At 41.8% G+C, this 26651-nt stretch overlaps 1 protein-coding gene across 2 annotated transcripts; it reads left to right on the plus strand.

Moving 5' to 3' along the window:
• Window positions 1-852: 852 nt before the first annotated feature.
• Window positions 853-25644, plus strand: LOC145519198 (tripartite motif-containing protein 54-like). Of its 2 annotated transcripts, none has more exons than XM_081524375.1 (4): window positions 853-1090; window positions 4333-4491; window positions 6419-6589; window positions 24881-25644. In XM_081524375.1, exons 1-4 carry the CDS (start codon window positions 854-856, stop codon window positions 25526-25528), a joined length of 1215 nt encoding a protein of 404 aa, XP_081380501.1. In that variant the 5' UTR covers window position 853; the 3' UTR covers window positions 25529-25644. The 2 variants fall into 2 exon arrangements, with proteins under 2 accessions (XP_081380501.1, XP_081380502.1); XM_081524376.1 differs by having other exon boundaries at window positions 900-934.
• The last annotated feature ends 1007 nt before the right edge of the window (window positions 25645-26651 follow it).

Genomic DNA, 26651 nt, shown 5'->3' on the forward strand with positions numbered 1-26651 from the left:
TATCTTCTGAAGAACCCACAGGCCAGGTAAGATCTATAAAATTGCCCCCTTTGTGACAGGGGTGGAGGTTAGGAAAGCCAGAGACTAGATGCACAGAGTTACAGGGCTGGTAGGGATTACACAGGACCCAGTTCCACATATTATGGGTGAAGAAACAGGAGAGAGGCCAGTAGTCACTGCCTATAATCACCCAGCTCATAGACTATGAGCTAGATAGAGGCAGGCTTCCTGTTCCTCACTCAATCCCACCAACTCCTGAAGCTGAAAGTATGCACATGAGGTGGACTGGATTCCAGTTATGTTTATCTTCTAAATTAGGCAGTGTCAGAAAACTCTTTCAGTAAAGAGCTGGAAAGTAAATATTTAAGACTTTGTAGGTCAAGTATGGCTTCTATTACATATTCTTGGGCTTCCCTCATGACTCAGAAGGTAAAGAATCTGCCTGCAATGCAGGAGACCTGGGTTTGATCCCTGGGTTAGGAAAATCCCCTGGAGGAAGGGCCAGTATTCTTACCTGGAGAATCCCCATGGACAGAGGCGCCTGGCAGGCTACAGTACACGGGGTCGCACAGAGTCGAACACAACTGAACGACTAAGCACACACAGCACAGCACATTACATATTCTTGCTCTTTTTATTTGTTTTTTACAATGCCTTAAAATGTGAAAAATATTTGTGGCTCATGAGTTGTACCAAAAATAAGCTGTGGGCTGGATTTCCCTGGCAGGGCATGGTCCACCCCCCCACCCCACCCCCGCTAATATGTCCTGGGGCCCCAAGTGTCTGGAGGAGCTTCCCTTGCTCCTTCCATCCTCTGAGGAAAGCCCGGCTGTGTCTATTGTGACCGCATTCCATGCCTGTTCTAGAAGCCTGGCAGGGGCTGGCCGCCTGGGAGAGGCAGACAGCTGTGGACGCCATGGAGGCGCTGAGTGCGGTACTGTCCTGCCCCGTGTGCATGGAGCTGTTTACGCCCCCCGTGCTGCTCCTCTCCTGCTCCCACAACTTCTGCAAACAGTGCCTGGAGCTGATCTTGGTGTGCCAAAACTGCACCCATGTCAACGGACAGTTCTGTTGCCCAGTGTGTAGGAAAGTAAGAGAGGTTTGGGGCCCTTCTGCTGCTGACATAGCAGATTTCTTTCTGGTCGATACATCTTTGAATCTATGCCATTAAAGAGCCAAGGTTATTTGGCCTGCAAAATGAAGACTGACTGGCCAGAACTCACATCTGTGAAGGGTTAGCAGCGGATTTCTGGAGAAGGAAATGGCAATCCACTCCAGTACTCTTGCCTGGAGAATCCCACGGACAGAGGATCCTGGTGGGCTACTGTTCATGGGGTCACAAAGAGTTGGACACAACTGAGCGACTAAACACATCAGTGGATTTTAGGGGGAGCAGGCTTAGAAGACATGGTGGGAACCAGGATAGGAGCTACAGGAAGATATGCACTGTGGTTTAATGTTAGAAGGTTCTAACAGAACCACCAAGAGACAAACTACACCAGCTTTCACTTATTCAGTATGTGCTGGGGTAGTGGGACATTTTCAAGCACCTGCCAGGGGTCTTGTCACTGTGCCAGGATCCCAGGGATACAGAGATGACAAGACACATCCTTGCAGGAGCCAGTGGCTCTCTATACAGTGAGAGGCCCTGCAGTGGAGACACAAAAGACTGCAGAGGAGCTGACAGCTGGAGAGAGACTACAAAGCAGGGCAGATGAAGAGAGGATAGCAGATACCAAGGGCCAAAAGGGGGGCCTGCAGCCAGGTTGCTTAGAGTTGGTTAGTAAATAAGAAGGCTTCAGTGTGGGGTTGTGGGAGCTGCCAGGGCACTTAGGGCATCCATTAGGAGGGCAGGTCAGGGCATGTTGAAAGAAGTCTTACATGTCATGCAAAAGGCTTTCTTTGCATGCTGTCCTGTAAGCAGTGGGGCCAGGAGAAATGTTTAACCTGGAAAAGGTCATATAGCCCTGGTGTTGATACTGTACTGTTATATGCAGTATGTATTCTCACGGAAACTTGTTGGACAATGACTTGTGTGGTGCTTCTCTCCCTAGGTGGCATGTAAGTACTGTGATTGGTGTTTCTTCAGGTCCTTTGGGTATTTGTGGAAGGAAGAAAGAAAATATAAAATGAATGGATTGCAGGAAGAGGGAAGTTATGTAGGGTTCTGTGTCAGTAGGAACAGAGGGTGGGCTGATTGGAGAGACAGGTGTCGGCTCTCCAATGGTAATCAACTGAATATGGGGGCTAGGGTGCCAGTGAGGAGGTTGTGTGTGAGAGAGTGTGTGTATAGAGCTGTGGGGGCAGCAGTTCAAAAACACCAGATGCTTAGATTTACTTATGCTTTTCATTTTGTAGTGATGGCTAGCCTCGGGTTTAAATCCAGGACTGGCCCCTCTAAAGATGATTTTTTTTTTCTCTTTCCAGAGGGGATAGGGAAATTCTGAGCAGGGTGTAATCCCTTTGGAAATGGCAGGCTGGCCGAGGAGCGCTGAGCAGCCCAGCTCCTCGGTCTAGAGAGAGGGACAATCTAGAAAAAAAATATGCTAACATTTACTATATCAGGATTACGGGCAAGATAATCTCTAAATTCAAGACTGCTCACTTTATGGAACCCCCTACCCGAGCTTAAGTAGGCACTTTTTTTCAAAGAAGTAACTGAAAATTCACTGTAACAATAATGATAGTAATTCCTTTAATGCACATTCCCAAATAGGAATCTAAGCATTTATAGAGAGAATGGGCTAGGATTTCTATTTGCAGATAATGAAACCGAGGCTGAAAATTCAAGTCAAGATGTTTAAGTTCACGTATCTCTTTTTTCCCTTGAGGTATAAAATACACACAGTAAAGTGTGTGATGCACACATCGGAGGTATTTGTTGTTGTTGTTTAGTTGCTAAATTGAGGACATCTGAGGTACACTTCATCCCAATAAAGCATATACGTATATTTCCACATAAGCTCCACCCAGACCAACATCAAGAACTTCACCCCATGTGCTTCCCACATACACACATGCACAAGAGACTGTTAAGACTTCTTTCACCGTGGGTTAGTTTTGCAGAAGAGACAACTGGGTCCAAGAAGGGCTTAGATTGTCTAGTTGGAAATCAGTGGATATAGCTAGCACATTGGTTGTTTGGCATCTATTCCCCTCTCTAGTATATAAACCCCTGAGGGTAGGGCGAGGTGCATTGTCCTGTTCACTATCACATTCCCAGCATGGTAGGTGCTTAATGAAAGTTTATGAAACAGGTGGAATTTAAGGTTATTGACAGATGAGTGGACTGCGATGGTACCTCAGGGTGGCAGGTAGCCTTGGCTTTTTTTCCTTGTTACTATTGGGGTATGACAAGACTAACAGATCAGGAGATGATTGCCATTGAAAAATAGCTTGTAACTCATAGATCCCAAGAGGAGGGGCCATTCCACATCACAGTGGGCCACATGTGGAAATAAGAGTGGGTCAGGAAACAGGGGTATGGGGGAAATGCGGACAAGAAAGACCTTTGTTTTGGTTTCTTCAGGAAGAAACAGGTAAGGTATGGCAAGAAGGCTTAGGATTGGCCAGCTTAAACAATTTCAGTGGCCTCTGGGACACGGAGTTGCCCCTAGATGTCTAGTATCTGGCCCTGAATGGCTAGGGTAGAGGGTAGGGGAACAGCAAATATAAAGGAGGTGGTTGGGGTGTGGACCCCAGATTTGTCGGCTTGCATGTAAAATGCACGCCCCCAGGTGAATCCTTTACTGTTTCTAGTAACTGGCTAGCCAATGGGAAAGGTCATCCCAAGCCCCAGATGCCAGAACATCAGGACACAGTAAATAAAAGACGTGGCTAATATGCTTTGGTCTTCAGTGCTTAATTTAGGCATCTTCTTGAGACTCCAGTCATGCTCTCCTCTGTCACCCCAAGGAGATTTAGCCCGTTCTTCTCTGTGCTCCCCTATACATCCAACCACACAGTCCTTCATGAAAGTCTGTCTTCCCACTGGGCTGAGTTTCCCCAGGAGACAGAACAGGTGCTAACCAAGACTCACAAGGTCAAAGAAGGCAGGTTCCTGCTCCATCTGATGGAGTTTGTGATGACTGTCTCTGTAGACAGTGCACTTGCTTGCTCAGGTGAGAGTGCTTTGGAGCGGGAGGAGATATTCTACAGGGATGAGGAGTCTTCACAGTCATTTCCTTTTGAAAGCCTGGAGGAGTGGCCTGGGCTGTCTTCCCACTCACTGGTGTTTATGTGCAGGAAGGGCGATGTCTCATCCTTCCTCATGACAATGTCACAGTTGATGATGGGAATTTGCCACAATCTCATGCCAGCTCTGTGTTTTAGGTCATTTATTTGAGGGGAAGGGGAACAAACGGATTGCAGAGGAACATCCTGGCTGAAAACATACTGGAGAAGTTTAAGGAAGAACTTGAGATGCTTCACACCAAAGAACAAAATCAACTTGCTCAGACATGTGAAAAGCATGGAGAAAGTGTAAATCTGGTATTCAATCACACTTTTAATTTTATTTTATTCTTGCTTAGCTACCCAATCTGCCAAATTACTCAGCAACCTATTGTTGAAATCAGATATTTGCTCAGGAGTATAGTAGAGGATTACTTTCCAGACAAATGCACATACCAAAGCTACCTTCTTTCTTAGTGATGGAGCCCAGGGTTTGGTGTGTATGTGTGGTATTCAGTCAGGTAAACTGCAGCAAGATTTAAGGGACCACAGAGAGACAGGCTCACATAGTTACAAAGAAGTTGCATGATAGTCAGATCTATGAGAATTTAGCTAGCCATGATCATGCAGAGAGAGAGGGTAGCGTAAGATGGGACCAGGAATCTGCCATTCCTCCTTTTGGCCACATGCCATTTGGAGAGCTGTGTATGACTCTGATATTTAATCTTAAGCATGAGTTTTTGATACAACATGCCATATGAACTCTTTACTGTACTCTGTATGATGCTGTACATGTTATATGTTTATACACACATGTCTACAGTGTGATTTTAAAAAACCATGTGTACTCCACTCTAATTCCATGTTCCCCAGCTAAGAGATCTCCACAGGTAATTTGACACATGTAATCTACCCCTTTGGTAATAACTTTAGGATGATCTCCATGTCAGATATAACTCAGATATGAAACAGACATAACACCACTTTAGCTTTCATTCTTCACAATCGACAAAGCCTGTACACAACCTTGAGCCTGTTTGATTTCCCCAACAACCCTGGAGGGACAGAATGAGGCAGTTTCCATGTTTCACAGACTATGCGGCACCAACCACCAGGTTTAGGTTGCTTTGATAATGGTCAGGGATGAACTAAGTTAGTGATTTCCTTGGAGAAGGTCAAAAGTTTTCCTGAGTCTTTATAAATTGGCTCTAGCTTGAAGCTCTGCAGCCAACTCCTAAAGCATATATGTAGCTTCATAGCTACAGGGCCCCCAGAACTTTAGGGCAGAATATCAAGGGTCTATCCTCAGAGGGCAGGGTTTCTTTGTGAGTCGCCACCCTCAGCCAGTTTCCTTGGCTGTTCTGAGCTCCACCAGCTTCGCTCCATTTCTTCCAGCCACCCCTCCTCGTGCAAGGACATAAATGGCATGTTTGGGGCAGGCTAGCTCAAGCCATTAAGAGGACTCAAGAGAATACAATGTGATTTGGTATTCTTGTTGAATTCTGCCTTTAAAAATCAGTTTCATTTATCACAAATTCTCAATGGTTCTGTCTCACCCTCAGCAGTAATCTCCCTTTCTGAGATTCCAAGTTTTCACTAGTAAGTTTTCATTTCATTCATAAGGTTTCATTGCAAGGCTCCCATTAGCCAAGTGAAGGGGCCAGCAGGACAGTGAGGGTCCTACTCAATCCCTTTCATCTAAAATAGGCCCAGTTTATCTTGAGCCTGTAGCAGGGTCAACTTTGTTGAGGTCCTTATGATATTATCAGTAGTTACCATGTGTATAATGTCTGCTGAGTGCCAGATTACATACCAAGCATGTTCCATGCATCATATTTAATCTTCATAACAGCCCTTGGCTTGGCCAAGTGGAAATGACTTTGCTTCTAACCCCAGTTCTATCCCTTCATGGCAATGTGTCCTTGGGCAAATCATTTAACAACTTGGAGATTTATCAGCTTTCTCACCTGTAAAATGGACACAATACTATCCAAATCACAGAGTCATTATGAGGAGTCCAAGAAATACCAAGTGTGGTATGTGCTTACCAAATTACCATTCAAGTATCCTAGTACTACCACCACCTCTGTCTTCCATACATCAAGCCTCCTCTGCAATTGACTTTTGATACCTGCTTAAGAATACATTCGGAATGTCAGTAGCCTGAGGTTACGGAAGGTTCTGAGAGTGTAGGACTGGAACAAGGAGGGAAATAAGTGTCATTGACTTTTCTTTTGTCAATCAGATGTGCCTAAGTGATGAAGAACCAATATGTGGAATGTGCAAGCTCTTTGGGGACCACAAGTCTCACCCAGTAGCCAAGATTTCTGATGCCTATGCAGAGAGGAAAGAGAACTTCACTAAGGATATTCAGCTGGTGCTGCAGAAATCTGAGAGCACAGCACAGGCAGTGCAGGTATGGCTCATATGGCTCATGTCTTTTCTCCAACAACAGAGCAATGTTTGGCTTCCATTCAAGCAATTGCTATTCTCTTGAGGACGCTACATTGACAAAAGCAGTATTTAAATATGAGGAAGAAATTCTCTAGAGAGTGAGTCTCCATGTGTTCTGAAATATGTCAAGTTTTGAAATGTGCATGTTGAGAAATGGTTGAATTATGTTTGCTTAAAGGGATTCCAAAATGATCATTTAATGGCTATTTTACTCTTTTGGGCTTCCCTCGTGGCTCAGTTGGTAAAGAATCTGCCTAGAGTGTGAGAGACCTGGGTTCGATCTCCAGGTTGGGAAGATCCCCTGGAGAAGGGAACAGCTACCCATACCAGTATTCGGGCCTGGAGAAGTCCATGAACAGTATAGTTCAGGGGGTCACCAAGAGTCAGACACGACTGAGTGACTTTCACTTCACTTTACTTTTTTAAGATGACTAAGTAAGATGCATCCTAGCCTCTATGGTTTATTTTCCTTATTTTATGACTCCATCCCTCCCCCAAAACTTAGATATTAAGAATTAATCTCTGGATACATTTGTCAAGAGAACAAAATTTTCTAAGTCTCTCTCTCTCACACACACACACACACACTGAAGACTAGATAGTCTTTGAGAAACAAATTCTAAACTTTAGCTTTTGTAGAGAAGGGACATCTCCAGAATGGCCAAGGCAGAGGCTGCTGGGGACTGGGCCACACTAGCCACCTAACATTTGGTATCACAGGTTGCGCCTCTGGAAGCAGAAGCTGAGACAGAGTTTGGGGTACAAGATATCCAAGACTGCCATCTGTAAGAGTAGGAGGAGGTAGATGAAACAGAGGAGAAGGCAAACTACACCACAGGCCTGACAAGCAATGCCCGATCCAGCTTTGCCCATCAGAGTACCCTATGTTGGGCTGCAATGGGCAGGCGACTGTAGGTCCTCTTGCTCAGCCTCCCAGTGTAGGCTGAAGGGGGAAGGGCACAGCAATCCCAAAGGATCTGACACCTGGAGGCTGGTCATACCTCAACAGGCAGCAAGTACTCTCTGGAAAGGGGGATTGGGGCAGAATATCTCTGTCTATCATGGCTGACTTTTATAGATCTTCTTCTAAACACCAAATATTGGTTAAAATGGGATTTTTATTATTTCCTCATCTGACTCAGATAGAGTAACAAAGTCTGAATTTATTCTCCCTTCTGGAAAAATGAAACAAAATAAACAAAAGTATATATATATATATAAAACAGTTTTCAAGACACTGGACCTCAGGCAATAAAAGATACTAATCTCTGAGAGACTGGATATACACAAGATTAGCGCTACAGTTGCCACACCTTACTGCCTTGAGAGAGCTTGAAAGGGTGGAAAAAGGGAACCCAAGCAAACCCTGGCAGATTCTTTGAGTTTAGAAGATGGAACTGAACCTCTGGGGAGGTCAAGACATTTCAAGTGCATAAGACAGAGTCCAGAGAAGAAAGGACTGCACAGAGAGACAAACCAGAGATCTGCAGAGAGTCTCCTGTGAGTGTTCAACAGAGCTCAGCACTTGTTTGTGAGAAAATTACCTCGTGCCATAGAAGGCGCCACAGGAAAAGATTGAGAGCAGTGCTTGGAGCTCAAACAGAATCAGAACAAAGCCTGTTCCCACTAACAAGATTGGAAAAACTTGTAAATCATGAGACATTGAAGTGAGTACTCAGGAAGTCTTAGTCCCAGAATGAGCACGGCTCCAGACTCACCTAACAAATAATGAAGTGAAAGCGAAAGTGAAAGTGTTAGTCACTCAGTCGTGTCCAATTCTTTGCGATCCCGCAAACTGTAACCCGCCAGGCTCCTCCATCCATGGGATTATCCAGGCAAGACCATTGGAGTAGGTAGTTATTCCCTTCTCCAGGTGATCTTCCCAATCCAGGGATCAAACCCAGGTCTCATGCATGGGCAGGCAGATTCTTTAGCATCTGAGCCACCAGGGAAGCAAGCACTAAAAGATCATTTTTTCCAAGTAACTTAAAAACTGTGTATTAGGATTTATAGGAATGTAAAAATATACAACATCAAACAAGGTAAAAAATCACAATGTATGACATCAAAGATTACCAGGTAAGCAAAGAAGCAGGAAAATATGACCCATAATGAAAATAATAATTTGTTGGTTTTTTTCAGCTGCTAAATTATATTTATACTTATAATTATTGTAATTGTAGTCCATATTTCAAAAAGTTAGAGAGAAGGAAGATATTAAAAAGATTCAGATCAAGTTTCTGGAGTTGAGAACCACAATGTCATGAAAAATACACTAAGTGGGATTAACAGCAGGTTAGTCACTGAGAAGAAAAGCTTTGTGAAATTGAAGACATAGCAATAGAAATTACTCAAAATGAAACCCAGAGAGGAGTGAGAATTTTTTATAAAACAGAATTACTTAGCAGGGGAACAGCTTCAAGTGTCCCAATATTTGAGTAATTGAAGTCTCTGAAGGAAAAGACAGGGTGGAGGAAGGACAGGAAAAATATTTTTTAAAATAATGGCCAAATATTTACCAAACTTGATGAAAACTATAAAAAAAAGAAAACCACATCCAAGAAATTTGACAAACACCTAGCAAAATAAATATGGCTAAAACTATACCAAAGTACATTATAGTCAAACTGCTGAAGCCAGTGATAAAGAGAAAATATTAACAGCAGCCAAAGGGGAAAACACACACGCACATTTCACATAGAAGAACAAAAATAAGGATGACATCCGCTTTCTTGTTGGAAACAATCCAAGCATGAAGACAGTGGAGAAAAATCTTTAAAATATGAGTTTTAAAAAGTCAACCTAGAATTCTATATCTAGCGAAAATATCTTTCAAAAATGAAGGCAAAATAACAACATTTTCTGACATGCAAAAGCTGAAAGAATTCATAACCAGCAGATTCACACTATAAGAAATGTTATAAGAAGTCCTTCAGGCAGAAGGAAAATCTGAATCTAAAAGGAATAAAAGACAACAGAAATGGCAACGAAAACCGTAACTATGTAAGATTGTTTTCATATTATTTAAATCTTTCAAAACATAACTCACTGTTTTTAAAATAACAATGTAATGTGACGTTCATTACATGTAAAAGTAAAGTACATGACAATAACAGCATGAGCCTAGGAGAGACATCATGGAAGTACAATATGATAAGGGTTTTACACTATATGTGAAGTGAGTTGAAGGTAGACTGTGAGAAATTAAAGATGTGTGCTACAAGCCCTTAAGAAAGTGAAAGTCCCTCAGTTGTGCTTGATTCTTTGCAACCCCATGGACTGAGCCTGCCAGGCTCCTCTGTCAATGGGATTTTCCAGGCAAGAAGACTGGAGTGGATAGCCATTCCCTTCTCCAGAGGATCTTTCCAACCCAGGAATCAAACCTAGGTCTCCTGCATTGCAGGCAGATTCTTTACCATCTGAGCCACCAGGGAAGCCCATAAGCCCCCAAGCAACCACTAAAATAATAAAGAGTTATTGCTAATAAGCCAGCAATGGAGATAAAATAGGATTATAAAAGATACACAATTAATCCTAAAGAAGGTAGAAAGAGAGGAGGAAGGGAACAAAAACCAGATTGGGCAAATAGAAGCAAATAGCAAGATGATAAAACTCAAATCTAGCCATGTCAATAATCACATCAACTGAAAATGGTCTAAACACTCCAATTAAAAAGGCTTTCATCAGAGTGAAAAAAAATCAAGACCCAACTCGGATAAATGTGCTTTATATGAAGACATAAATAGGTTAGAAGTGAAAGAATGGAAAGAGACATGTCATGCTAACATGAGTCAAAAGAAGCCAGAGTGGCTCTATTAACATCAGGCAAAGAAGATTTCAGGCCAAATAATGTTATTAATACCAAGGAGAAAGAAGGTAATTTCATTTTGGTAAATGGATCTATTAATCAAGAGAATCAGAAGTCTGAAATGTTTATGCATCTAATAAGGAATCTTCAAAATACATAAAGCAAAAACTGATAAAACTACCGGGAGAAATAGACAAATCCATAATTTTCAATATCATTTTCTTGATAACTGATAGAACAGGTATGCAGGAATTCTGCAAATATTTAGCTTGAACAACATTGTTAATCAGGCCTGACTAACGTTTATGGAACATTTCCCCCAACAACACATTCTCAAGTTCACACAGTTCACCAAGATAGACCATAAAACAAGTATCAACAAATTTAAAAGGATTTGGGCTTTCCTGTTGGCTCAACAGTAAAGGATCCTCCTGCCAATACAGGAAACATGGGTTCAATCCCTAGTCCAGGAGGACCACATGCCATGGAGCAACTACGCCCGTGTGCCACAGCTATTGAGCCTGTGTTCTAGAGTCTGGAAACCGTAACCACTGAGCCCTCAAGCTGAAACTACTGAAGCCCATATGCCCTAGAGCCTGTACTCTGCAACAAGAGAAGCCACTGCAATAAGAAGCCTGTGCACTGCAACCAATAGTAGCCACCACTCACTGCAACTAGAAAAAAGTCTGCACAGCAAATAAATAAATAAAATTATTTTTTAAATGTTTTAAAAAATTCAAATTATACAAAGTACGTTCTCTGTTCAGTTGCTAAGTCATGCCCAACTCTTTGTGACCCCATAGACTGCAGCACACCAGACTTCCCAGTTCTTCACTATCTCGCGCAGTTTGCTCAAACTCATGTCTTTTGAGTCAGTAATGCTATCCAACCATCTCATCCTCTGTCTCCCTCTTCTCTTCCTGCCTTCTATCTTTACCAGAATCAGGGTCTTTTCTAATGAGTCAGCTCTTCTCATCAGGTGGCTATAGTACTGGAGCTTCAGCTTCAGCATTAGTCCTTCCAATGAATATTCAGGGTAGATTTCCTTTACAATTGATTGGTTTGATCTCCTTGCTATCAAAGGGACTCTCAAGAGTCTTCTCCAGCACCACTGGAGAATTCAAAAGCATCAGTTCTTTGGCATTTAGCCTTTTTCATGATTCAATTCTCACATCTGTACATGACTACTAGAAAAACCATAGCTTTGACTATATGGACATTTATCGGCAAAGTTGTCTCTGCTTTTTAATACACTGTCTAGGTTTGTCATAGCTTTCCTTCCAAGAAGCAGGTGTCTTTTAATTTCATGGCTACAGTCACCATCTGCAGTGATTTTGGAGCCCAAGAAAATAAAATCTATTACTGTTTCCACTTTTCCCTCTTCTATTTGCTGTGAAATGATGGGACTGGATGTCATGATCTTAGTTTTTCAAACGTTGAGTTTCTCTGACCACAACAGAATTAGAAAGGAATAACATAAAGATTTTTGGAAAATCTATTATTTGGAAATTAAATAACACGTATTGATTAACTCATAGGTCAAAGAAAAACCAAAATGGAAATTATAAGGTATTTAGCACTGGATAAAAATGAAAGCAAAACATATAAGAATTATGGGTTGCCACTAAAGCAGCACTTAGTGGGAAATTTAAATTAGAAAATAATAAGACTTGGTATACTGATCTGAGCTCCCACCTTCAGTTCAGTTCAGTTCAGTCGCTCAGTCCTGTCCGACTCTTTGCGACCCCATGAACCGCAGCATGCCAGGCCTCCCTTTCCATCACCAACTCCCGGAGTCTACCCAAACCCATGTCCATTGAGTCGATGATGCCATCCAACCATCTCATCCTCTGTCATCCCCTTCTCCTCCTGCCCTCAATCTTTCCCAGCATCAGGGTCTTTTCAAATGAGTCAGCTCTTTGCATCAGGTGGCCAAAGTATTGGAGTTTCAGCTTCAACATCAGTCCTTCCAATGAATATTCAGAACTGATTTCCTTTAGGATGGACTGGTTGGATCTCCTTGCAGTCCAAGGGACTCTCAAGAGTCTTCTCCAACACCACAGTTCAAAGCATCAATTCTTCAGGACTCAGATTTCTTTATAGTCCAACTCTCACATCCATACATGACTACTGGAAAAAACCATAGCCTTGACTAGATGGACCTTTGTTGACAAAGTAATATCTCTGATTTTCAATATGCTGTCTATGTTGGTCATAACTTTCCTTCCAAGGAGTAAGCGTCTTTTAATTTCATGGCTGCAATCACCATCTGCAGTGATTTTGGAGACCAGAAAAATAAAGTCAGCCACTGTTTCCACTGTTTCCCCATCGATTTGCCATGAAGTGATGGGACCAGATGCCATGATCTTAGTTTTCTGAATGCTGAGTTTTAAGCCAACTTTTTCACTCTCCTCCTTCACTTTCATCAAGAAGCTCTTTAGTTTTTCTTCACTTTCTGCCATTAGGGTGGTGTCATCTGCATATCTGAGGTTATTGATATTTCTCCCAGCAATCTTGATTCCAGCTTGTGCTTCTTCCAGCCCAGCGTTTCTCATGATGTACTCTGCATACAAGTTAAATAAGCAGGGTGACAATATACACAGCTTTTAAAGCCTTCCTTTTCCCTCTTCCCCTTCTGATCGACATCTGGAAAAGCTGATAAGCAAACCTAAGTGCTTCCTTCTTTGGCACCTGCAGGATTTCAAACCACATAAGCCCAGCTTAGCTGTGGGAACCTTCCACAGCTCATAACCACCATAAAAATTCCAAACTCTAAAATTCTCTGCTCTCTAAAGCTATTTTCAGACCTGGTTGGAAGCTGCCCTGCTCTCCTCCAGAAAGCTTCATTATGTAATAGCCCTTTTCATCACATCTTTGTTTGTGTGGCGACATCATCACTCTTCAGGTTTCTGAGGAGTGGCTCCAACAGATAATAAGAGACAACTGCAAACAATTTTATGGCAATAAATTTGACAATTTAGATTAAATTCTGTGAAAGATACAAATGATCAAAATTCTCCCAGAAGAAATGTTATAAGAATAGCCGTTTATCTGTTAAATAAGTTAAATTTGTAGTTAAAAACTTTCCTGCAGTAAAAACTCTAAGCCCATATAGGTTTTATTGAAGATTCTGACCAAACATTTAAGGAAGAAGCAATAACAAATATACACAAACTTCCAGAAAATTAAAGAAATGGGAATTTGTCCCAAGTCTTTCTATAGGACCAGGGTTATCCTGAAGTCAAAACCAGCCAAAGAAAATTACAACCAATATCTTTTTTTTTTTAAATAAATTTATTTATTTTAGTTGGGGGCTAATACTTTACAATATTGTAATAGTTTTTGCCATACATTGACATGAATCAGCCATGGGTTTACATGTGTTCCCCTTCCTGGACACCCCACCCACCTCCCTCCTCATCCCATCCCTCTGGGTCATCCCATTGCCCCGGCCCTGAGCCCTTGTCTCATGCATCGAACATGGAATGGTGTTCTGTTTCACATATGATAATATACATGTTTCAATGCTATTCTCCCAGAACGTCCCACCCTCACCTTCTCCCTCAGAGTCCATAAAATTGTTCTATGCATCTGTGTCTCTTATTCTGTCTCGCATATAGGGTTATCGTTACCATCTTTCAAATTCCATATATATGCATTAGTATACTGTATTGTTGTTTTTCTTTCTGGCTTACTTCACTCTGTATAATGGGCTCCAGTTTCATCCATCTCAGTAGAACCGATTCAAATGTATTTTTTTTAATGGCTGAGTAATATTCCATTGTGTATATGTACCACAGCTTCCTTATCCATTCGTCTGCTGATGGACATCTAGGTTGCTTCCATGTCCTGGCTATTGTAAACAGTGCTGCGATGAACATTGGGGTACACGCGTCTCTTTCAATTCTGGTTTCCTCGGTGTATATGCCCAGCAGTGGGATTGCTGGGTCATATGGCAGTTCTATTCCCAGTTTTTTAAGGAATCTCCACACTGTTCTCCATAGTGGCTGTACTAGTTTGCATTCCCACCAACAGTGTAAGAGGGTTCCCTTTTCTCCACACCCTCTCCAGCATTTATTGCTTGTAGACTTTTGGATAGCAGCCATTCTGACTGGTGTGAAATGATACCTCATTGTGGTTTTGATTTGCATTTCTCTAATAATGAGTGATGTTGAGCATCTTTTCATGTGTTTGTTAGCCATCTGTATGTCTTCTTTGGAGAAATGTCTGTTTAGTTCTTTGGCCCATTTTTTGATTGGGTCATTTATTTTTCTGGAATTCAGCTGCAGAAGTTGCTTGTATATTTTTGAGATTAATTGTTTGTCTGTTGCTTCGTTTGCTATTATTTTCTCCCATTCTGAAGGCTGTCTTTTCACCTTGCTTATAGTTTCCTTTGTTGTGCAAAAGCTTTTAATTTTAATTAGGTCCCGTTTGTTTATTTTTGCTTTTATTTCCAATATTCTGGGAGGTGGGTCATGGAGGATCCTGCTGTGATTTATGTCGGAGAGTGTTTTGCCTATGTTTTCCTCTAGGAGTTTTATAGTTTCTGGTCTTACATTTAGATCTTTAATCCATTTTGAGTTTATTTTTGTGTATGGTGTTAGGAAGTGTTCTAGTTTCATTCTTTTACAAGTGGTTGACCAGTTTTCCCAGCACCACTTGTTAAAGAGATTATCTTTTCTCCATTGTATATTCTTGCCTCCTTTGTCGAAGATAAGGTGTCCATATGTGCGTGGGTTTATCTCTGGGCTTTCTATTTTGTTCCATTGATCTATATTTCTATCTTTGTGCCAGTACCATACTGTCTTGATGACTGTGGCTTTGTAGTAGAGCCTGAAGTCAGGCAGGTTGATTCCTCCAGTTCTATTCTTCTTCCTCAAGATTGCTTTGGCTATTCGAGGTTTCTTATATTTCCATACAAATTGTGAGATGATTTGTTCTAGTTACAACCAATATCTTTTATGAACACTGATATAATAATTCATTTAAAAATTTTGTAGATCATATCCAAAAATATATGAGAAGCCTAATACATTATAAGCAAAAGGGGCTTTATCTCCAGAATACAGTGCTAACATTCAAAACACAATCAATGTAATTCACTATAATAACAAAAGAAAAATGAAAAATACATGATTTCAGTAGACAGAAAACTTTTTTGAAAGAATTTAATATTAATATGATAAAACTAAGCAATCTAGTAATATCTCAGATTCTCTGGTTCTCAGAGACCAACTGGTTGTCCAAAAACTTAACTCAGTTCTGACACTAACCATCTGTAGTTAATACAGACCTCACAAGTTAAGGGCTATCCTATAAGACTGCCCTCATTTCAGACTCCAGTCACAAGTCTGAAGTTGCCACCTGTACTTCTGACTAACTGGTTATAAACTTGGGTTTCTTACAACCCCCTCTTCAGGTTGATGATTCATTAGAATGATTCACAGACCTCAGGAAAGCACTTTACTGCTTCTACCTCTTTATTACAAGGGTATAACTCAGCAACAGCTAAACAGAAAAGCTACACAGGGCAAGGTAAGAGCTGTGGGGTAGTTAGAGGGGTAGCTTGCATGACTTCTCTGTGTGTCCTGTCCTCCCAGCATATCAATGTGTTCACCAACTGGAAGCTCCCTGAACCTTTTCTAAAGGAGTTTTTGTGGAGATTCCGTTATGTAGGGCTGCTGCTGCTGCTAAGTCGCTTCAGTTGTGTCCAACTCTGTGCGATTCCATAGATGGCAGCCCCCTAGGCTCCTCTGTCCATGGAATTCTCCAGGCAAGAATACTGGAGTCGGTTGCCATTTACTTCTCCAATGCATGAAAGTGAAAAGTGAAAGTGAATTTGCTCAGTTGTGTCTGACTCTTGGAGACACCATGGACTGCAGCCTACCAGGCTCCTCCGTCCATGGGATTTTCCAGGCAAGAGTACTGGAGTGGGGTGCCATCACCTTCTCTGGGGTGATTCTAAAACTCATGTGGAAAAGCAAAGGTTATAGAGTAACCAAAACAATTTGAAATAAAGTTGTAGAGTTAACCCTACCTGAATTCAACAATTAATCTAAAACTCTGGTAATCAAAAGAGCATGGTATTGGCATAAAGACAGATAAATAAAACAATGGAACAAAATAAAGAATCCAGAAACAAATCCATACATATATAGAACCTGAGCTTTGACAAAGCTGCAAAAGCAATGCAGTGGAGAAAGACTAGCCTCTTCAACAAATGGCACTAGAACAATTGAAAATTTGTATGCAGCAATAGCAACAAAGAAAGAAAGAAAAGGAAGGAAAAGAAAAACTAAACTGCATCCATCCTTCACGCTGTATGCAAAAATTAATCCTACATAGACAGTAGACCTATATATAACAACTAAAACCACACAATGTGTAGAAGAAAACATAGGAGAAAAATATCTTTGTAAAAACATGTCTGATAAAATGTAAAGAATATATAAAGAACTCTCAAAACTCAACAATAAGAAAACAAACAGCTTGGGGACTTCCCTGGCAATCCAAGGGTTAGACTCCACAGTCCCAATACAGGGAGCACAGGTTCGATCTCTGGTCAGGGAACTAAGATCCTGCATGCCTCAGAGTGTGGCCAAAAAAAGAAAAGAAAACAAACAAATCAATTAAAATAGACAAAATATTTGCATAGACTTTTCACCAAATGAGCTATGCAGATGGCAAACAGTATATGAAAAGATTCTCAGTTATTAGGGAAATGAATATGAAAACCACAATGAGATACAGCTACACACCTATCAGAAATGATAGACCAAACCAAGTGTTTGTGTGGATGTAGGGGAACTCTTGGTAAGGGACTCTCATACACTGCTGCTGGGAATGTAAAATAGTACAAACACTTTGGAAACCAATTTGGTAATTTTTTAAAAAGTTAAATAACTGGTTCAGCCCTTCCACTTCTAGGTTTCAAAACCCAAGAGAAAAGAACATATATTAAAGTAATTGCAGTTTTGCATTGTTGCAATTTGCTGTTTAATATTGGAATACATTTTTAAATAAATGTGGTTATTTTATACATCATTTTAATGCAGACCTAAATCAAATCCCTTACAATTACACAGTGGAAGTGACAAATAGATTCAAGGGATTAGATCTGATAGACACAGTGCCTGAAGAACTATGGATGGAGGTTAGTGATATTGTACAGGAGGCAGTGATTAAGACCATCCCCATGAAAAAGAAATGCAAAAAGGCAAAATGGTTGTCTGAGGAGGCCTTACAAATAGCTGAGGAAAGAGAAGAAGCTAAAGCCAAAGGAGAAAAGGAAAGATTAACCATTTGAATGCAGAGTTCCAAAGAATAGCAAGGAGAGATAAGAAAACATTCTTCAGTGATCAATGCAAAGAAATAGAGGAAAAAAACAGAATGGGAAAGTCTAGAGATCTCTTCAAGAAAATTAGAGATACCAAGGGAACAGTTCACACAAAGATGGGCACAATAAAGCACAGAAATGGTAGACCTAACAGAAGCAGAAGATATTAAGAAGAGGTGGCAAGAATACACAGAAGAAGTATACAAGAAAGATCTCCATGACCCAGATAACCATGATGGTGTGGTCACATCACCTAGAGCCAGACATCCTGGAGTGTGAAGTCACGTGGGCCTTAGGAAGCATCACTACGAACAAAGCTAGTGGAGGTGATGGAATTCCAGTTGAGCTATTTTAAATCCTAAAAGATGATGCTGTGAAAGTGCTGCACTCAATATGTCAGCACATTTGAAAAACTCAGCAGTGGCCACAAGACTGGAAAATGTCAGTTTTCATTCCAATCCCAAAGAAAGGCAATGCCAAAGAATGCTCAAACTACCGCACAATTGCACTCATCTCACACATTAGCAGAGTAATGCTCAAAATTCTCCCAGCTAGGCTTCAATAGTATGTGAACCGTGGATTTCCAGGTGTTCAAGCTGGATTTAGAAAAGACAGAGGAACCAGAGATCAAATTGCCAACATCTACTGGATCATTGAAAAAGCAAGAGAGTTCCAGAAAAACATCTATTTCTGCTTTATTGACTATGCCAAAGCCTTTGACTGTGTGGGTCACAACAAACTGTGGAAAATTCTTACAGCAATGGAAATACCAGATGACCACCTGACCTGCCTCCTGAGAAATCTGCATGCAGGTCAAGAAGCAACAGTTAGAACTGGACATGAAACAACAGACTGGTTCCAAATCGGGAAAAGAGTACATCAAGGCTGTATATTGTCACCCTGCTTATTTAACTTATATGCAGAGCACATCATGAGAAATGCTGGGGTGGATGAAGCACAAGCTGGAATCAAGATTGCTGGGAGAAATATCAATAACCTCAGATATGCAGATGACACCACCCTTATGGCAGAAAGTGAAGAAGAACTAAAGAGCCTGTTGATGAAAGTGAATGAAGAGAGTGAAAAAATTGGCTTAAAACTCAACATTCAGAAAACTAAGATCATGGCATCTGGTCCCATCAGTTAATGGCAAATAGATGGGGAAACAATGGAAACAGTGAGAGATTTTATTTTGGGGGGCTCCAAAATCCCTGCAGATGGTGATTGCAGCCATGAAATTAAAAGACGCTTGTTCCTTGGAAGAAAAGCTATGACCAACCTAGATAGCATATTAAAAAGCAGAGACATTATTTTGCCAACAAAGGCCCATCTTGTCAAAGCTATGGTTTTTCCAGTAGTCACGTATGGATGTGAGAGTTGGACTATAAAGAAAGCTGAGCACCGAAGAATTGATGCTTTTGAACTGTGGTGTTGGGGAAGACTCTTGAGAGTCCCTTGGCCTGCAAGGAGATCAAATCAACCAATCCTAAAGGAAGTCAGTCCTGAATGTTCATTGGAAGGACTGATGCTGAAGCTGAAGCTCCAATACTTTGGCCACCTAATGCGAAGAGCCAACTCATTTGAAAAGACCTGATACTGGGAAAAATTGAAGGCAGGAGGAGAAGGGGATGACAGAGGATGAAACGGTTGGATTGCATCACTGACTTGATGGACATGAGTTTGAGTAAGCTCCGGGTGTTGGTGATGGACAGGGAAGCCTGGCGTGCTGCAGTCTATGGGGTCGCAAAGAGTCAGACACGACTGAGCGACTGAAGTGAACTGAACTGAATGCAGATCTCACTTTATGCTTTTTGCTAATGACATTACTTATTGTTTATTTTATCAGCCTTATAGAGTGTTCATCCAGAGGCTCTTTAATTCCTCTTCTTTTTCTGCCATTAGGGTGGTGTCATCTGCATATCTGAGGTTATTGGTATTTCTCCCAGCAATCTTGGTTCTAGCTTGTGCGTCATCCAGCCCAGCATTTCGCATGAAACTGCAATTAGTTTTCCATCAACCTAATATATGCATCGGAGAAGGCAATGGCACCCCACTCCAGTACTCTTGCCTGGAAAATCCCACGGATGGAGGAGCCGGGTAGGCTACAGTCCATGGGGTCGCTAAGAGTCGGACACGACTGAGCAACTTCACCTTGCACTTTTCACTTCCATGCACTGGAGAAATGGCAACCCACTCCAGTATTCTTGCCTGGAGAATCCCAGGGACGGGGGAGCCTGGTGGGCTGCCGTCTATGGGGTCGCACAGAGTCGGACACGACTGAAGCGACTTAGCAGCAGCAGCAGCAGCAATATATGCATACAAAGACTCTGAATAGAAGTTAAATAAGCAGGATGACAATATTCAGTCTTGATGCACTCCTTTCCCAATTTTGAACCAGTCTGTTGTTTCGTGTTTTGTTCTGTTGTTTCTTGAACTGCATACAGGTTTCTCAGAAGGCAGGTAAGTTGGTCTGGTATTCCCATCTCTTTAAGAATTTTCCGCAGTTCGTTGTGATCCACACAGTCAAAGGCTTTAGCACAGTCAATGAAGCAGAAGTAGAGGTTTTTCTTGTATTCTCTTGTTTTTTCTATGATCCAATGGATGTTGGCCTCTGGTTCCTCTGCCTTTTCTAAATCCAGCTTGTACATCTGGACGTTCTTAGTTCATGTACTGCTGAAGCCTAGTTTGAAGGATTTTTAATATTACTTTGCTAGCACATGAAATGTGTGCAACTGTGCAGTAGTCTGAACATTCTTTGGCATTCATATTCACCTAATCTCTCACCAACCAACTGCCACTTCTTCAGCATCTAGACAACTTATTGCAAGGAAAATGCTTCCACAACCAGCAGGAGACAGAAAATGCTCTCCAAAAGGAAAGGAAAGTCGCTCAGTCGTGTCCGACTCTTTGCGACCCCGTGGACTGTAGCCTGCCAGGCTCCTCCGTCCATGGGATTCTCCAGGCAAGAATACTGGAGTGGTTTGCCATTTCCTTCTCCAGGGGATCTTCCCGACCCAGGGATCGAACCCAGGTCTCCCACATTGGAGGCAGACGCTTTAACCTCTGAGCCACCAGGGAAGTCCAAATGCTCTCCAAGAGTTCATCAAATCCTGAAGCATGAATTTTTATGCTACATGAATAAACAAACTTATGCCTCGTTGGCAAAAATGTGTTGATTGTTATGGTTTCTATTTTGTTTAATAAAGATGTGTTTGAGCCTAGTTATAATGATTTAAAATTCATGGTCAGAAATTGCAATTAGTTTTTCATCAACCTAATATATGCATACAGAGACTTGTACTCAAGTGTTCACAGCAGCTATAGTTGTATCAGACAGAAACTGAAAATGATCCAAATGTCCAGGTGAAAGGATGAAAAATTGATACCTACAATAACCCACGAATGAATCTGAAAATTCCTGTGTGAAAGACACTAGACCCAAAAAGGTATGATTCCATTTATATAAAATTGTAGAAAATGCAAACTAATATACATTTACAGAAGAAAAATCAATAATTGCTTGAGTAGGGGAGGTTGAGGAGGGGTGGGAAAGAGAAAATTATAAAGGGACACAAGGAAGCTTTTGGGGGTGATGGACAAATCCACTATCTTGATTGTAGTGATGACTTCAAAACATTAAATAAGTTTCAAAAGTTATCGAATTGTATAATTTTGCCATGTCAATTATACCTAATAAAGCTGTTTTAAGAACTTAAAGGATATTTTGAAAATTGGGGTTTATTGGATGCTAGTAAGCATATGACATTATCAGTAGAGAAAGTATACAATCTCCTCATTCATTCATTCTGGCTTCATCTCCCTTGGGTGCCATTTGGGTGCTAGACACCAGGTGTCCAATGGTGAACAGAGCAAAGGCTCTTCAAAATGAATTTATGCTCCTGCTGCTCACAAATGCTTTGGTTTGACCAACAGAGATGTCAGTCACTAGTATCTAGGTTCTGTTAAAGGAATAGGATCATGTTTTGCTGAAGTTCTCTGGTGAAGAACGAACACAAATAGTTTTGAGAGATGTCCCCATTGTAGAAGCTGAGTAGGAAGGCTCTGCTACCTTCCTGATCTCACTTCTGTGCTCACTTGAGAAAACCACCTCTCCATAGATTGGAGAATCTAAGTGTATTTTAAATGAGATTCAGGTTTGGGAGAAATAAGCAAGCTTGTTCTTTTGTGAACTTTGTGGGACTTGCTGTCCATTTAAAAAATAATTTTACTCAGAACTTCTCTGATGGTCCAGTGGTTAAGACTCCAAACTCCCAATGCAGGTGGCCCAGGGTTTTATCCTTGGTTAAGGAACTAGATCCTGCATGCTACAACTGAAGATACTGCAAGCAGCAACTAAAACACAGAGCAGCCAAATAAACAAATATTAAAAAAATTTTTTTACTCATCACCTTTTCCTTTTTATAAAGACAGAAATTCAAATGATCCATTCAAACTAATGAATAAGGTGTAGAAATCTGTTATTTATTTGGTATTTGTGACTCTGTTCTCTAAATAAAGGGTAAAATAGTCATCAGAAAACACATCATTTTACATTTATCTATCAGAAAATAGATACCTTGACAGGTGTAAAACAATCCACAGTTTGTAGCAATTTAATATTCCCTGTATGTTACAGAACTATAAGATTTCTTGGGAGCTAAAGAACAACCAAATTAATAATAAAAACTCAAAGAAAATACAAAGAAATATTTAAAATTTTAAAAGACCCAAGTGGGTGAAGGATACAAATGAAATCACTGACCTGCTCTTTATTCACTCTTCCTCTCTTGCCTGAGCCAGCATCTCAGAAAGCACTCATTCCCATGGCCAGTAACACTTTTTGGATTGGAGTAAATTGACCTCTGGGACCCCAGCCTTTCTTGGCTTCCCCAATTTGTGCCACTAATCCAGCCACTCTTGCTCAATGTTCCTCCACTCTGTCAGATCTATAAATCTGGGGGTGCCCTATAGCTCAGCTCGGCCCTCTGTAAATAATCTCTCCCCATCACTAGTCACTCAGCTTTCAAAATCCCTATTGCTGATGACCACACAGATTTATCTCCAACCCAGATATCTGTCCCAAGGTCCAGTCCCATACCCACAATTCATGCCACCTCCTCAAACTGCCTACCTCTCCCATCTCTCATGCCCTCTCTCATCACTACTGGTCTGGACACTCCAGTGGTTCCCACACGGGCTCCTCATGCTCACTCTGTTTCCACTAGTAGCTAAAATGATCCTTCAGTGTTTTAGATTATGCCATTCTTTTATTCAAAATCCCCAACTAGTGATGGGTCCATCATATTATGAATAAACCCATCGCCTGGCCCCACTTGCCTCTCCACCCTCCACTCAGAGTAGGGCTCAGTCTCTCAGCCTAACCAGTCTCCCAGCTGCTCCTCACACAACCTTGGTGTCATCTCCAGTGTTTCTGCCTGGAAACTCTTTCCCTCAGAAGTGACCATTGCTTGACCATCATTCAGTCCTCTCCGCAGAAGTCAGGTTCTCCAAGATGTCTTTGCAGATCACCCCAAATCGAGAGCCACCTTCTCGCTCAACCCTCTGCCACTGCCCCTGATCCTGCTCCATCTTCCTTGTCTTTCCTCAGAGCGCTTGCCAGTACCATGAGATTACACTGTATACTTATTATGTCTGTTTTTGTTGCCCTCAAGACTAGTCTAATGGGCCAAACAACACATCTAAACACATACTAGGCAAGCAATTCATGATGAAAAAGGATTGTAGGCAAATCTACTTACCAGCTAAATTAAGCTAAGTTAAGCTAACTTAAATTAAGTGAGCTAAATGAAGTCGCTCAGTTGTGTCCAACTCTTTGTGACCCCATGGTCTGTAGCCTGCCAGGCTCCTCTGTCCATAGGATTTACCAGATAAATTGGTAATTTAAAAATATGATTTTGGAAATGGTGATTTTTGATGAATCTTCAGCTGGTGGAGAGTCACATTATTTCAAACTTTGCATATAATGTTAGCACATTTTTTTAAATTGTACTATTGTGAGCCACAGTGACATATATGAGACCTACAGAAGCATATATCAATAGAATGGAAGAATCTCTTCATCCTATGGAAGATGAATTTGTTAAGTGCCTACTACATGCTGGTCTGGTGTTAGGCACTATACATCCATCATCTCATTTAGTTCTCTTCAGCACCCATGATCTCCTTTTCTCAAGGCAGGAATCTAAGATGCAGGACTACTCAGATGTAAGAGCCACAAGTACACCTAGGGTCTGCCTGACCTCACCATCCGAGTGCCTCTACACTGTTTCCCCTACACTCTTTCTCCCCTGAGGGAAGAACTGATCACAGAGGTGATGCAGAGCTGTGAATGACAGCGTGAGCTGCAGGACAGGCCAACCAGCCAGGGAAAGGGCACTGTAGGTCATGGAGAGTCCAGAGTAAGAGACCTTGACTTTTTCTAGCAAAATCACAATGGATGGTTTGTGATTTCATTCCCTTCAAAATTATTGAGGTAACTCCTTCCATTTGGGTATTCTTTTAGTAAGGATGTACATTTGATTGTAATAGAAATTCACAAGCTGAAGCTTCTTTAAAAATTAGAGATTCTATTTTTTTTAATTTAATGAAATGCCCATAGGGAGGAAGTCAAGAATACCAACTTAGTGGCCCCATGATGCTCCACCCTCTTCTCTCAGCTTTGCTGTGTGTGCTCCTGTCAGCACAAGGTTACCAGGAGCCTGCTCCATGGGGCATTGACCCCAGGTCCTGGCAGGTCAAGTCTTGATCCTTCCCCCAGACGCATCTGTCTACTTTTAGGCAGCTTTCCCAGAAGCCGCACCCAATAACTCAGACTTCTGCTTCTGTTGCACGCCTGGTCACCCCGAACTACAAGGAAAGCAGGAAATGAATTTAAGTATTTTTAGCTGCCCGCACACCACTGGCTGGAAGAATCAGGGTTATTTGGTAGGAAAGAGTTGAAAAAAGGGTAGTAGGCTAGCAGCTAGCAGTGGGCACCACCCCTAAGGAGTTCTTGGTTCAGTGGAGGAGAAGAGGCACTGCCATAAACCAGGTGCCCAGGCCTGAATGCTGAAGGTCTTTCCTAAGAAATGTTCATGCTGCCTCCACAGGACATGGAGAAGCTCATCAGGGAACTCTCTACTAGTGCCACTGACACACTGGCCATGATCGATACCATTGGAGACAGCCTGCTCAGTGGCATCAAATGTCGGATTGCCACCTTGAAAAAGCAACTGGAGAGTGAGCACGCCTCCAAGCTGGAGAAGTTACAGCTGGTTGCCCGGGAACTTGAAGCCCCGCAAGAGCTTTACCAGCAGATGAAGATGCTCCTGCAGCATCATGCTAATGTAGTGCAATTTCTCCACGAGCATAAAAGGCTCAAGGGGGAGATGGAGAGACTCATGGAGGGCAGCGTGTCCCCCCCAGTCCCCACCAAAGACACTATTTCCATCAGGCGCTATTTTCAAGAGCTAATTAGAGGAATAGACATCACTGCCTTTGCCCCCCCTGAGACTGACCAAGTGCTGGCCAGCATGGCTGGGCTCCAAGAGGCCTGGCAGGCAGGCTGTGCCATGCAGGGCCGTCTGTCGCAACAAGTGCTTGAGGATATTTTGTGCAAGGCAGTGCCGGGCTCAGTGCCAAAACCAAATCAAGAGGCAAAGCTTCTTAGGAATCCATCTCATGTTTACTCTCCTTCCTCCACTAGCATGTCCTCAGTACAAGGAAGTGAGATTGGGTCTAGAGAATCAACTGTGTAAGGTATTATTTTGGTCTCAAAATGTTAACAACTTTTATCATTATGTCTGTAACTTGAAAGTTGCTAGACTTTGCTTGTTAAAAAGAAAATAAAATTCTACATTGTGGTTTCTTTTGATTTTGGTCTTGTGTTGATCATCCAAAGCCTTTTTTTCTTCTTTTTTTTAAATGGAAATCTGCTTTAAAAACTACTTGCTTGAAGCTCACATAGGAGGGTTTGAATCGCGGGGGCTGCTGGCTTGGCGGTCGGGGTGGGTGGTGCAGGAGGTGAGTTCTTGGCACAACTGAATAGAAGAACAGCTTTGTGTTCTGATGACTTAGTGTGCACTTTTAGCTCAATTGAGCCTCAGATAGTAGAAAGCACAATAGCAATGACTCCCCCAGAAATGAAACCTTTGGCTAGCTCTGGACTGTGGCTTTTGTTTTTTTCCATCACAATAAATATAATTTGTTGAATGCTTAGGATACAAACACTACTAGCCATTCTTACATTAATGAGTTAATTTCATTCTCAAAAGAACTGAAAAAGATGGGTTTCCTGGGTAGCTTAACTGGTAAAGAATAGGTCTGCACTGCAGGAGCCCCTGGTTTGATTCCTGGTTCGGGAAGATCCCCTGGAGAAGGGATAGGCTACCCTCTCCAGTATTCTTGGGCTTCCCTGGTGGCTCAGTCGGTAAAGAATCTGCCTGCAATGTGGGAGACATGGGTTTGATCTCTTAGTTGGGAAAATCCTCTGGAGGAGGGCATGGGAACCCACTCCAGTATTCTTGCCTGGAGAATCCCCATGGACAGAGGAACCTGGCGGGCTACAGTCCATGGGATCGCAAAGAGTCAGACATGACTGAGCGTGTCTCCACTTTATAGGAGGAACCTCAGGGTCAGAGAATTTAAGTAAATATCCCAAGATGACACAGTCATTGAAAGGGTGAATTGTAATGCAAATCCAGCTCCTCCTGGTAGAGGCTTAGCTTCTTCCAGGCTACCCCAGAATCTCTGAAGGCAGTTCTGATTAGAATTTATCTCCTTAAACAACACTGATACTATTCTTCAGGAGGGCACTCACTCTTCTTAACTCTAACCGATCAGTTTTTAGCAAACATCTACCGTAAAATTCACTGTTTATGG

The sequence above is a fragment of the Giraffa tippelskirchi genome, chromosome 1, assembly GCF_054371585.1.
Source record: "Giraffa tippelskirchi isolate mGirTip1 chromosome 1, T2T-mGirTip1v1.2.pri, whole genome shotgun sequence".
In the NCBI taxonomy this organism is placed as follows: domain Eukaryota; kingdom Metazoa; phylum Chordata; class Mammalia; order Artiodactyla; family Giraffidae; genus Giraffa; species Giraffa tippelskirchi.

What these genes read in the sequence shown, in the direction of transcription:
- LOC145519198 (XM_081524375.1), top strand. Translation starts at nt 854, where the DNA reads ATGCCTGTTCTAGAAGCCTGGCAGGGGCTGGCCGCCTGGGAGAGGCAG. An exon ending in GTTGCCCAGTGTGTAGGAAA is followed by an intron (nt 1,091 to 4,332) that starts GTAAGAGAGGTT and finishes TCTGTGTTTTAG; the next exon opens with GTCATTTATTTGAGGGGAAG. An exon ending in ATGGAGAAAGTGTAAATCTG is followed by an intron (nt 4,492 to 6,418) that starts GTATTCAATCAC and finishes TTTGTCAATCAG; the next exon opens with ATGTGCCTAAGTGATGAAGA.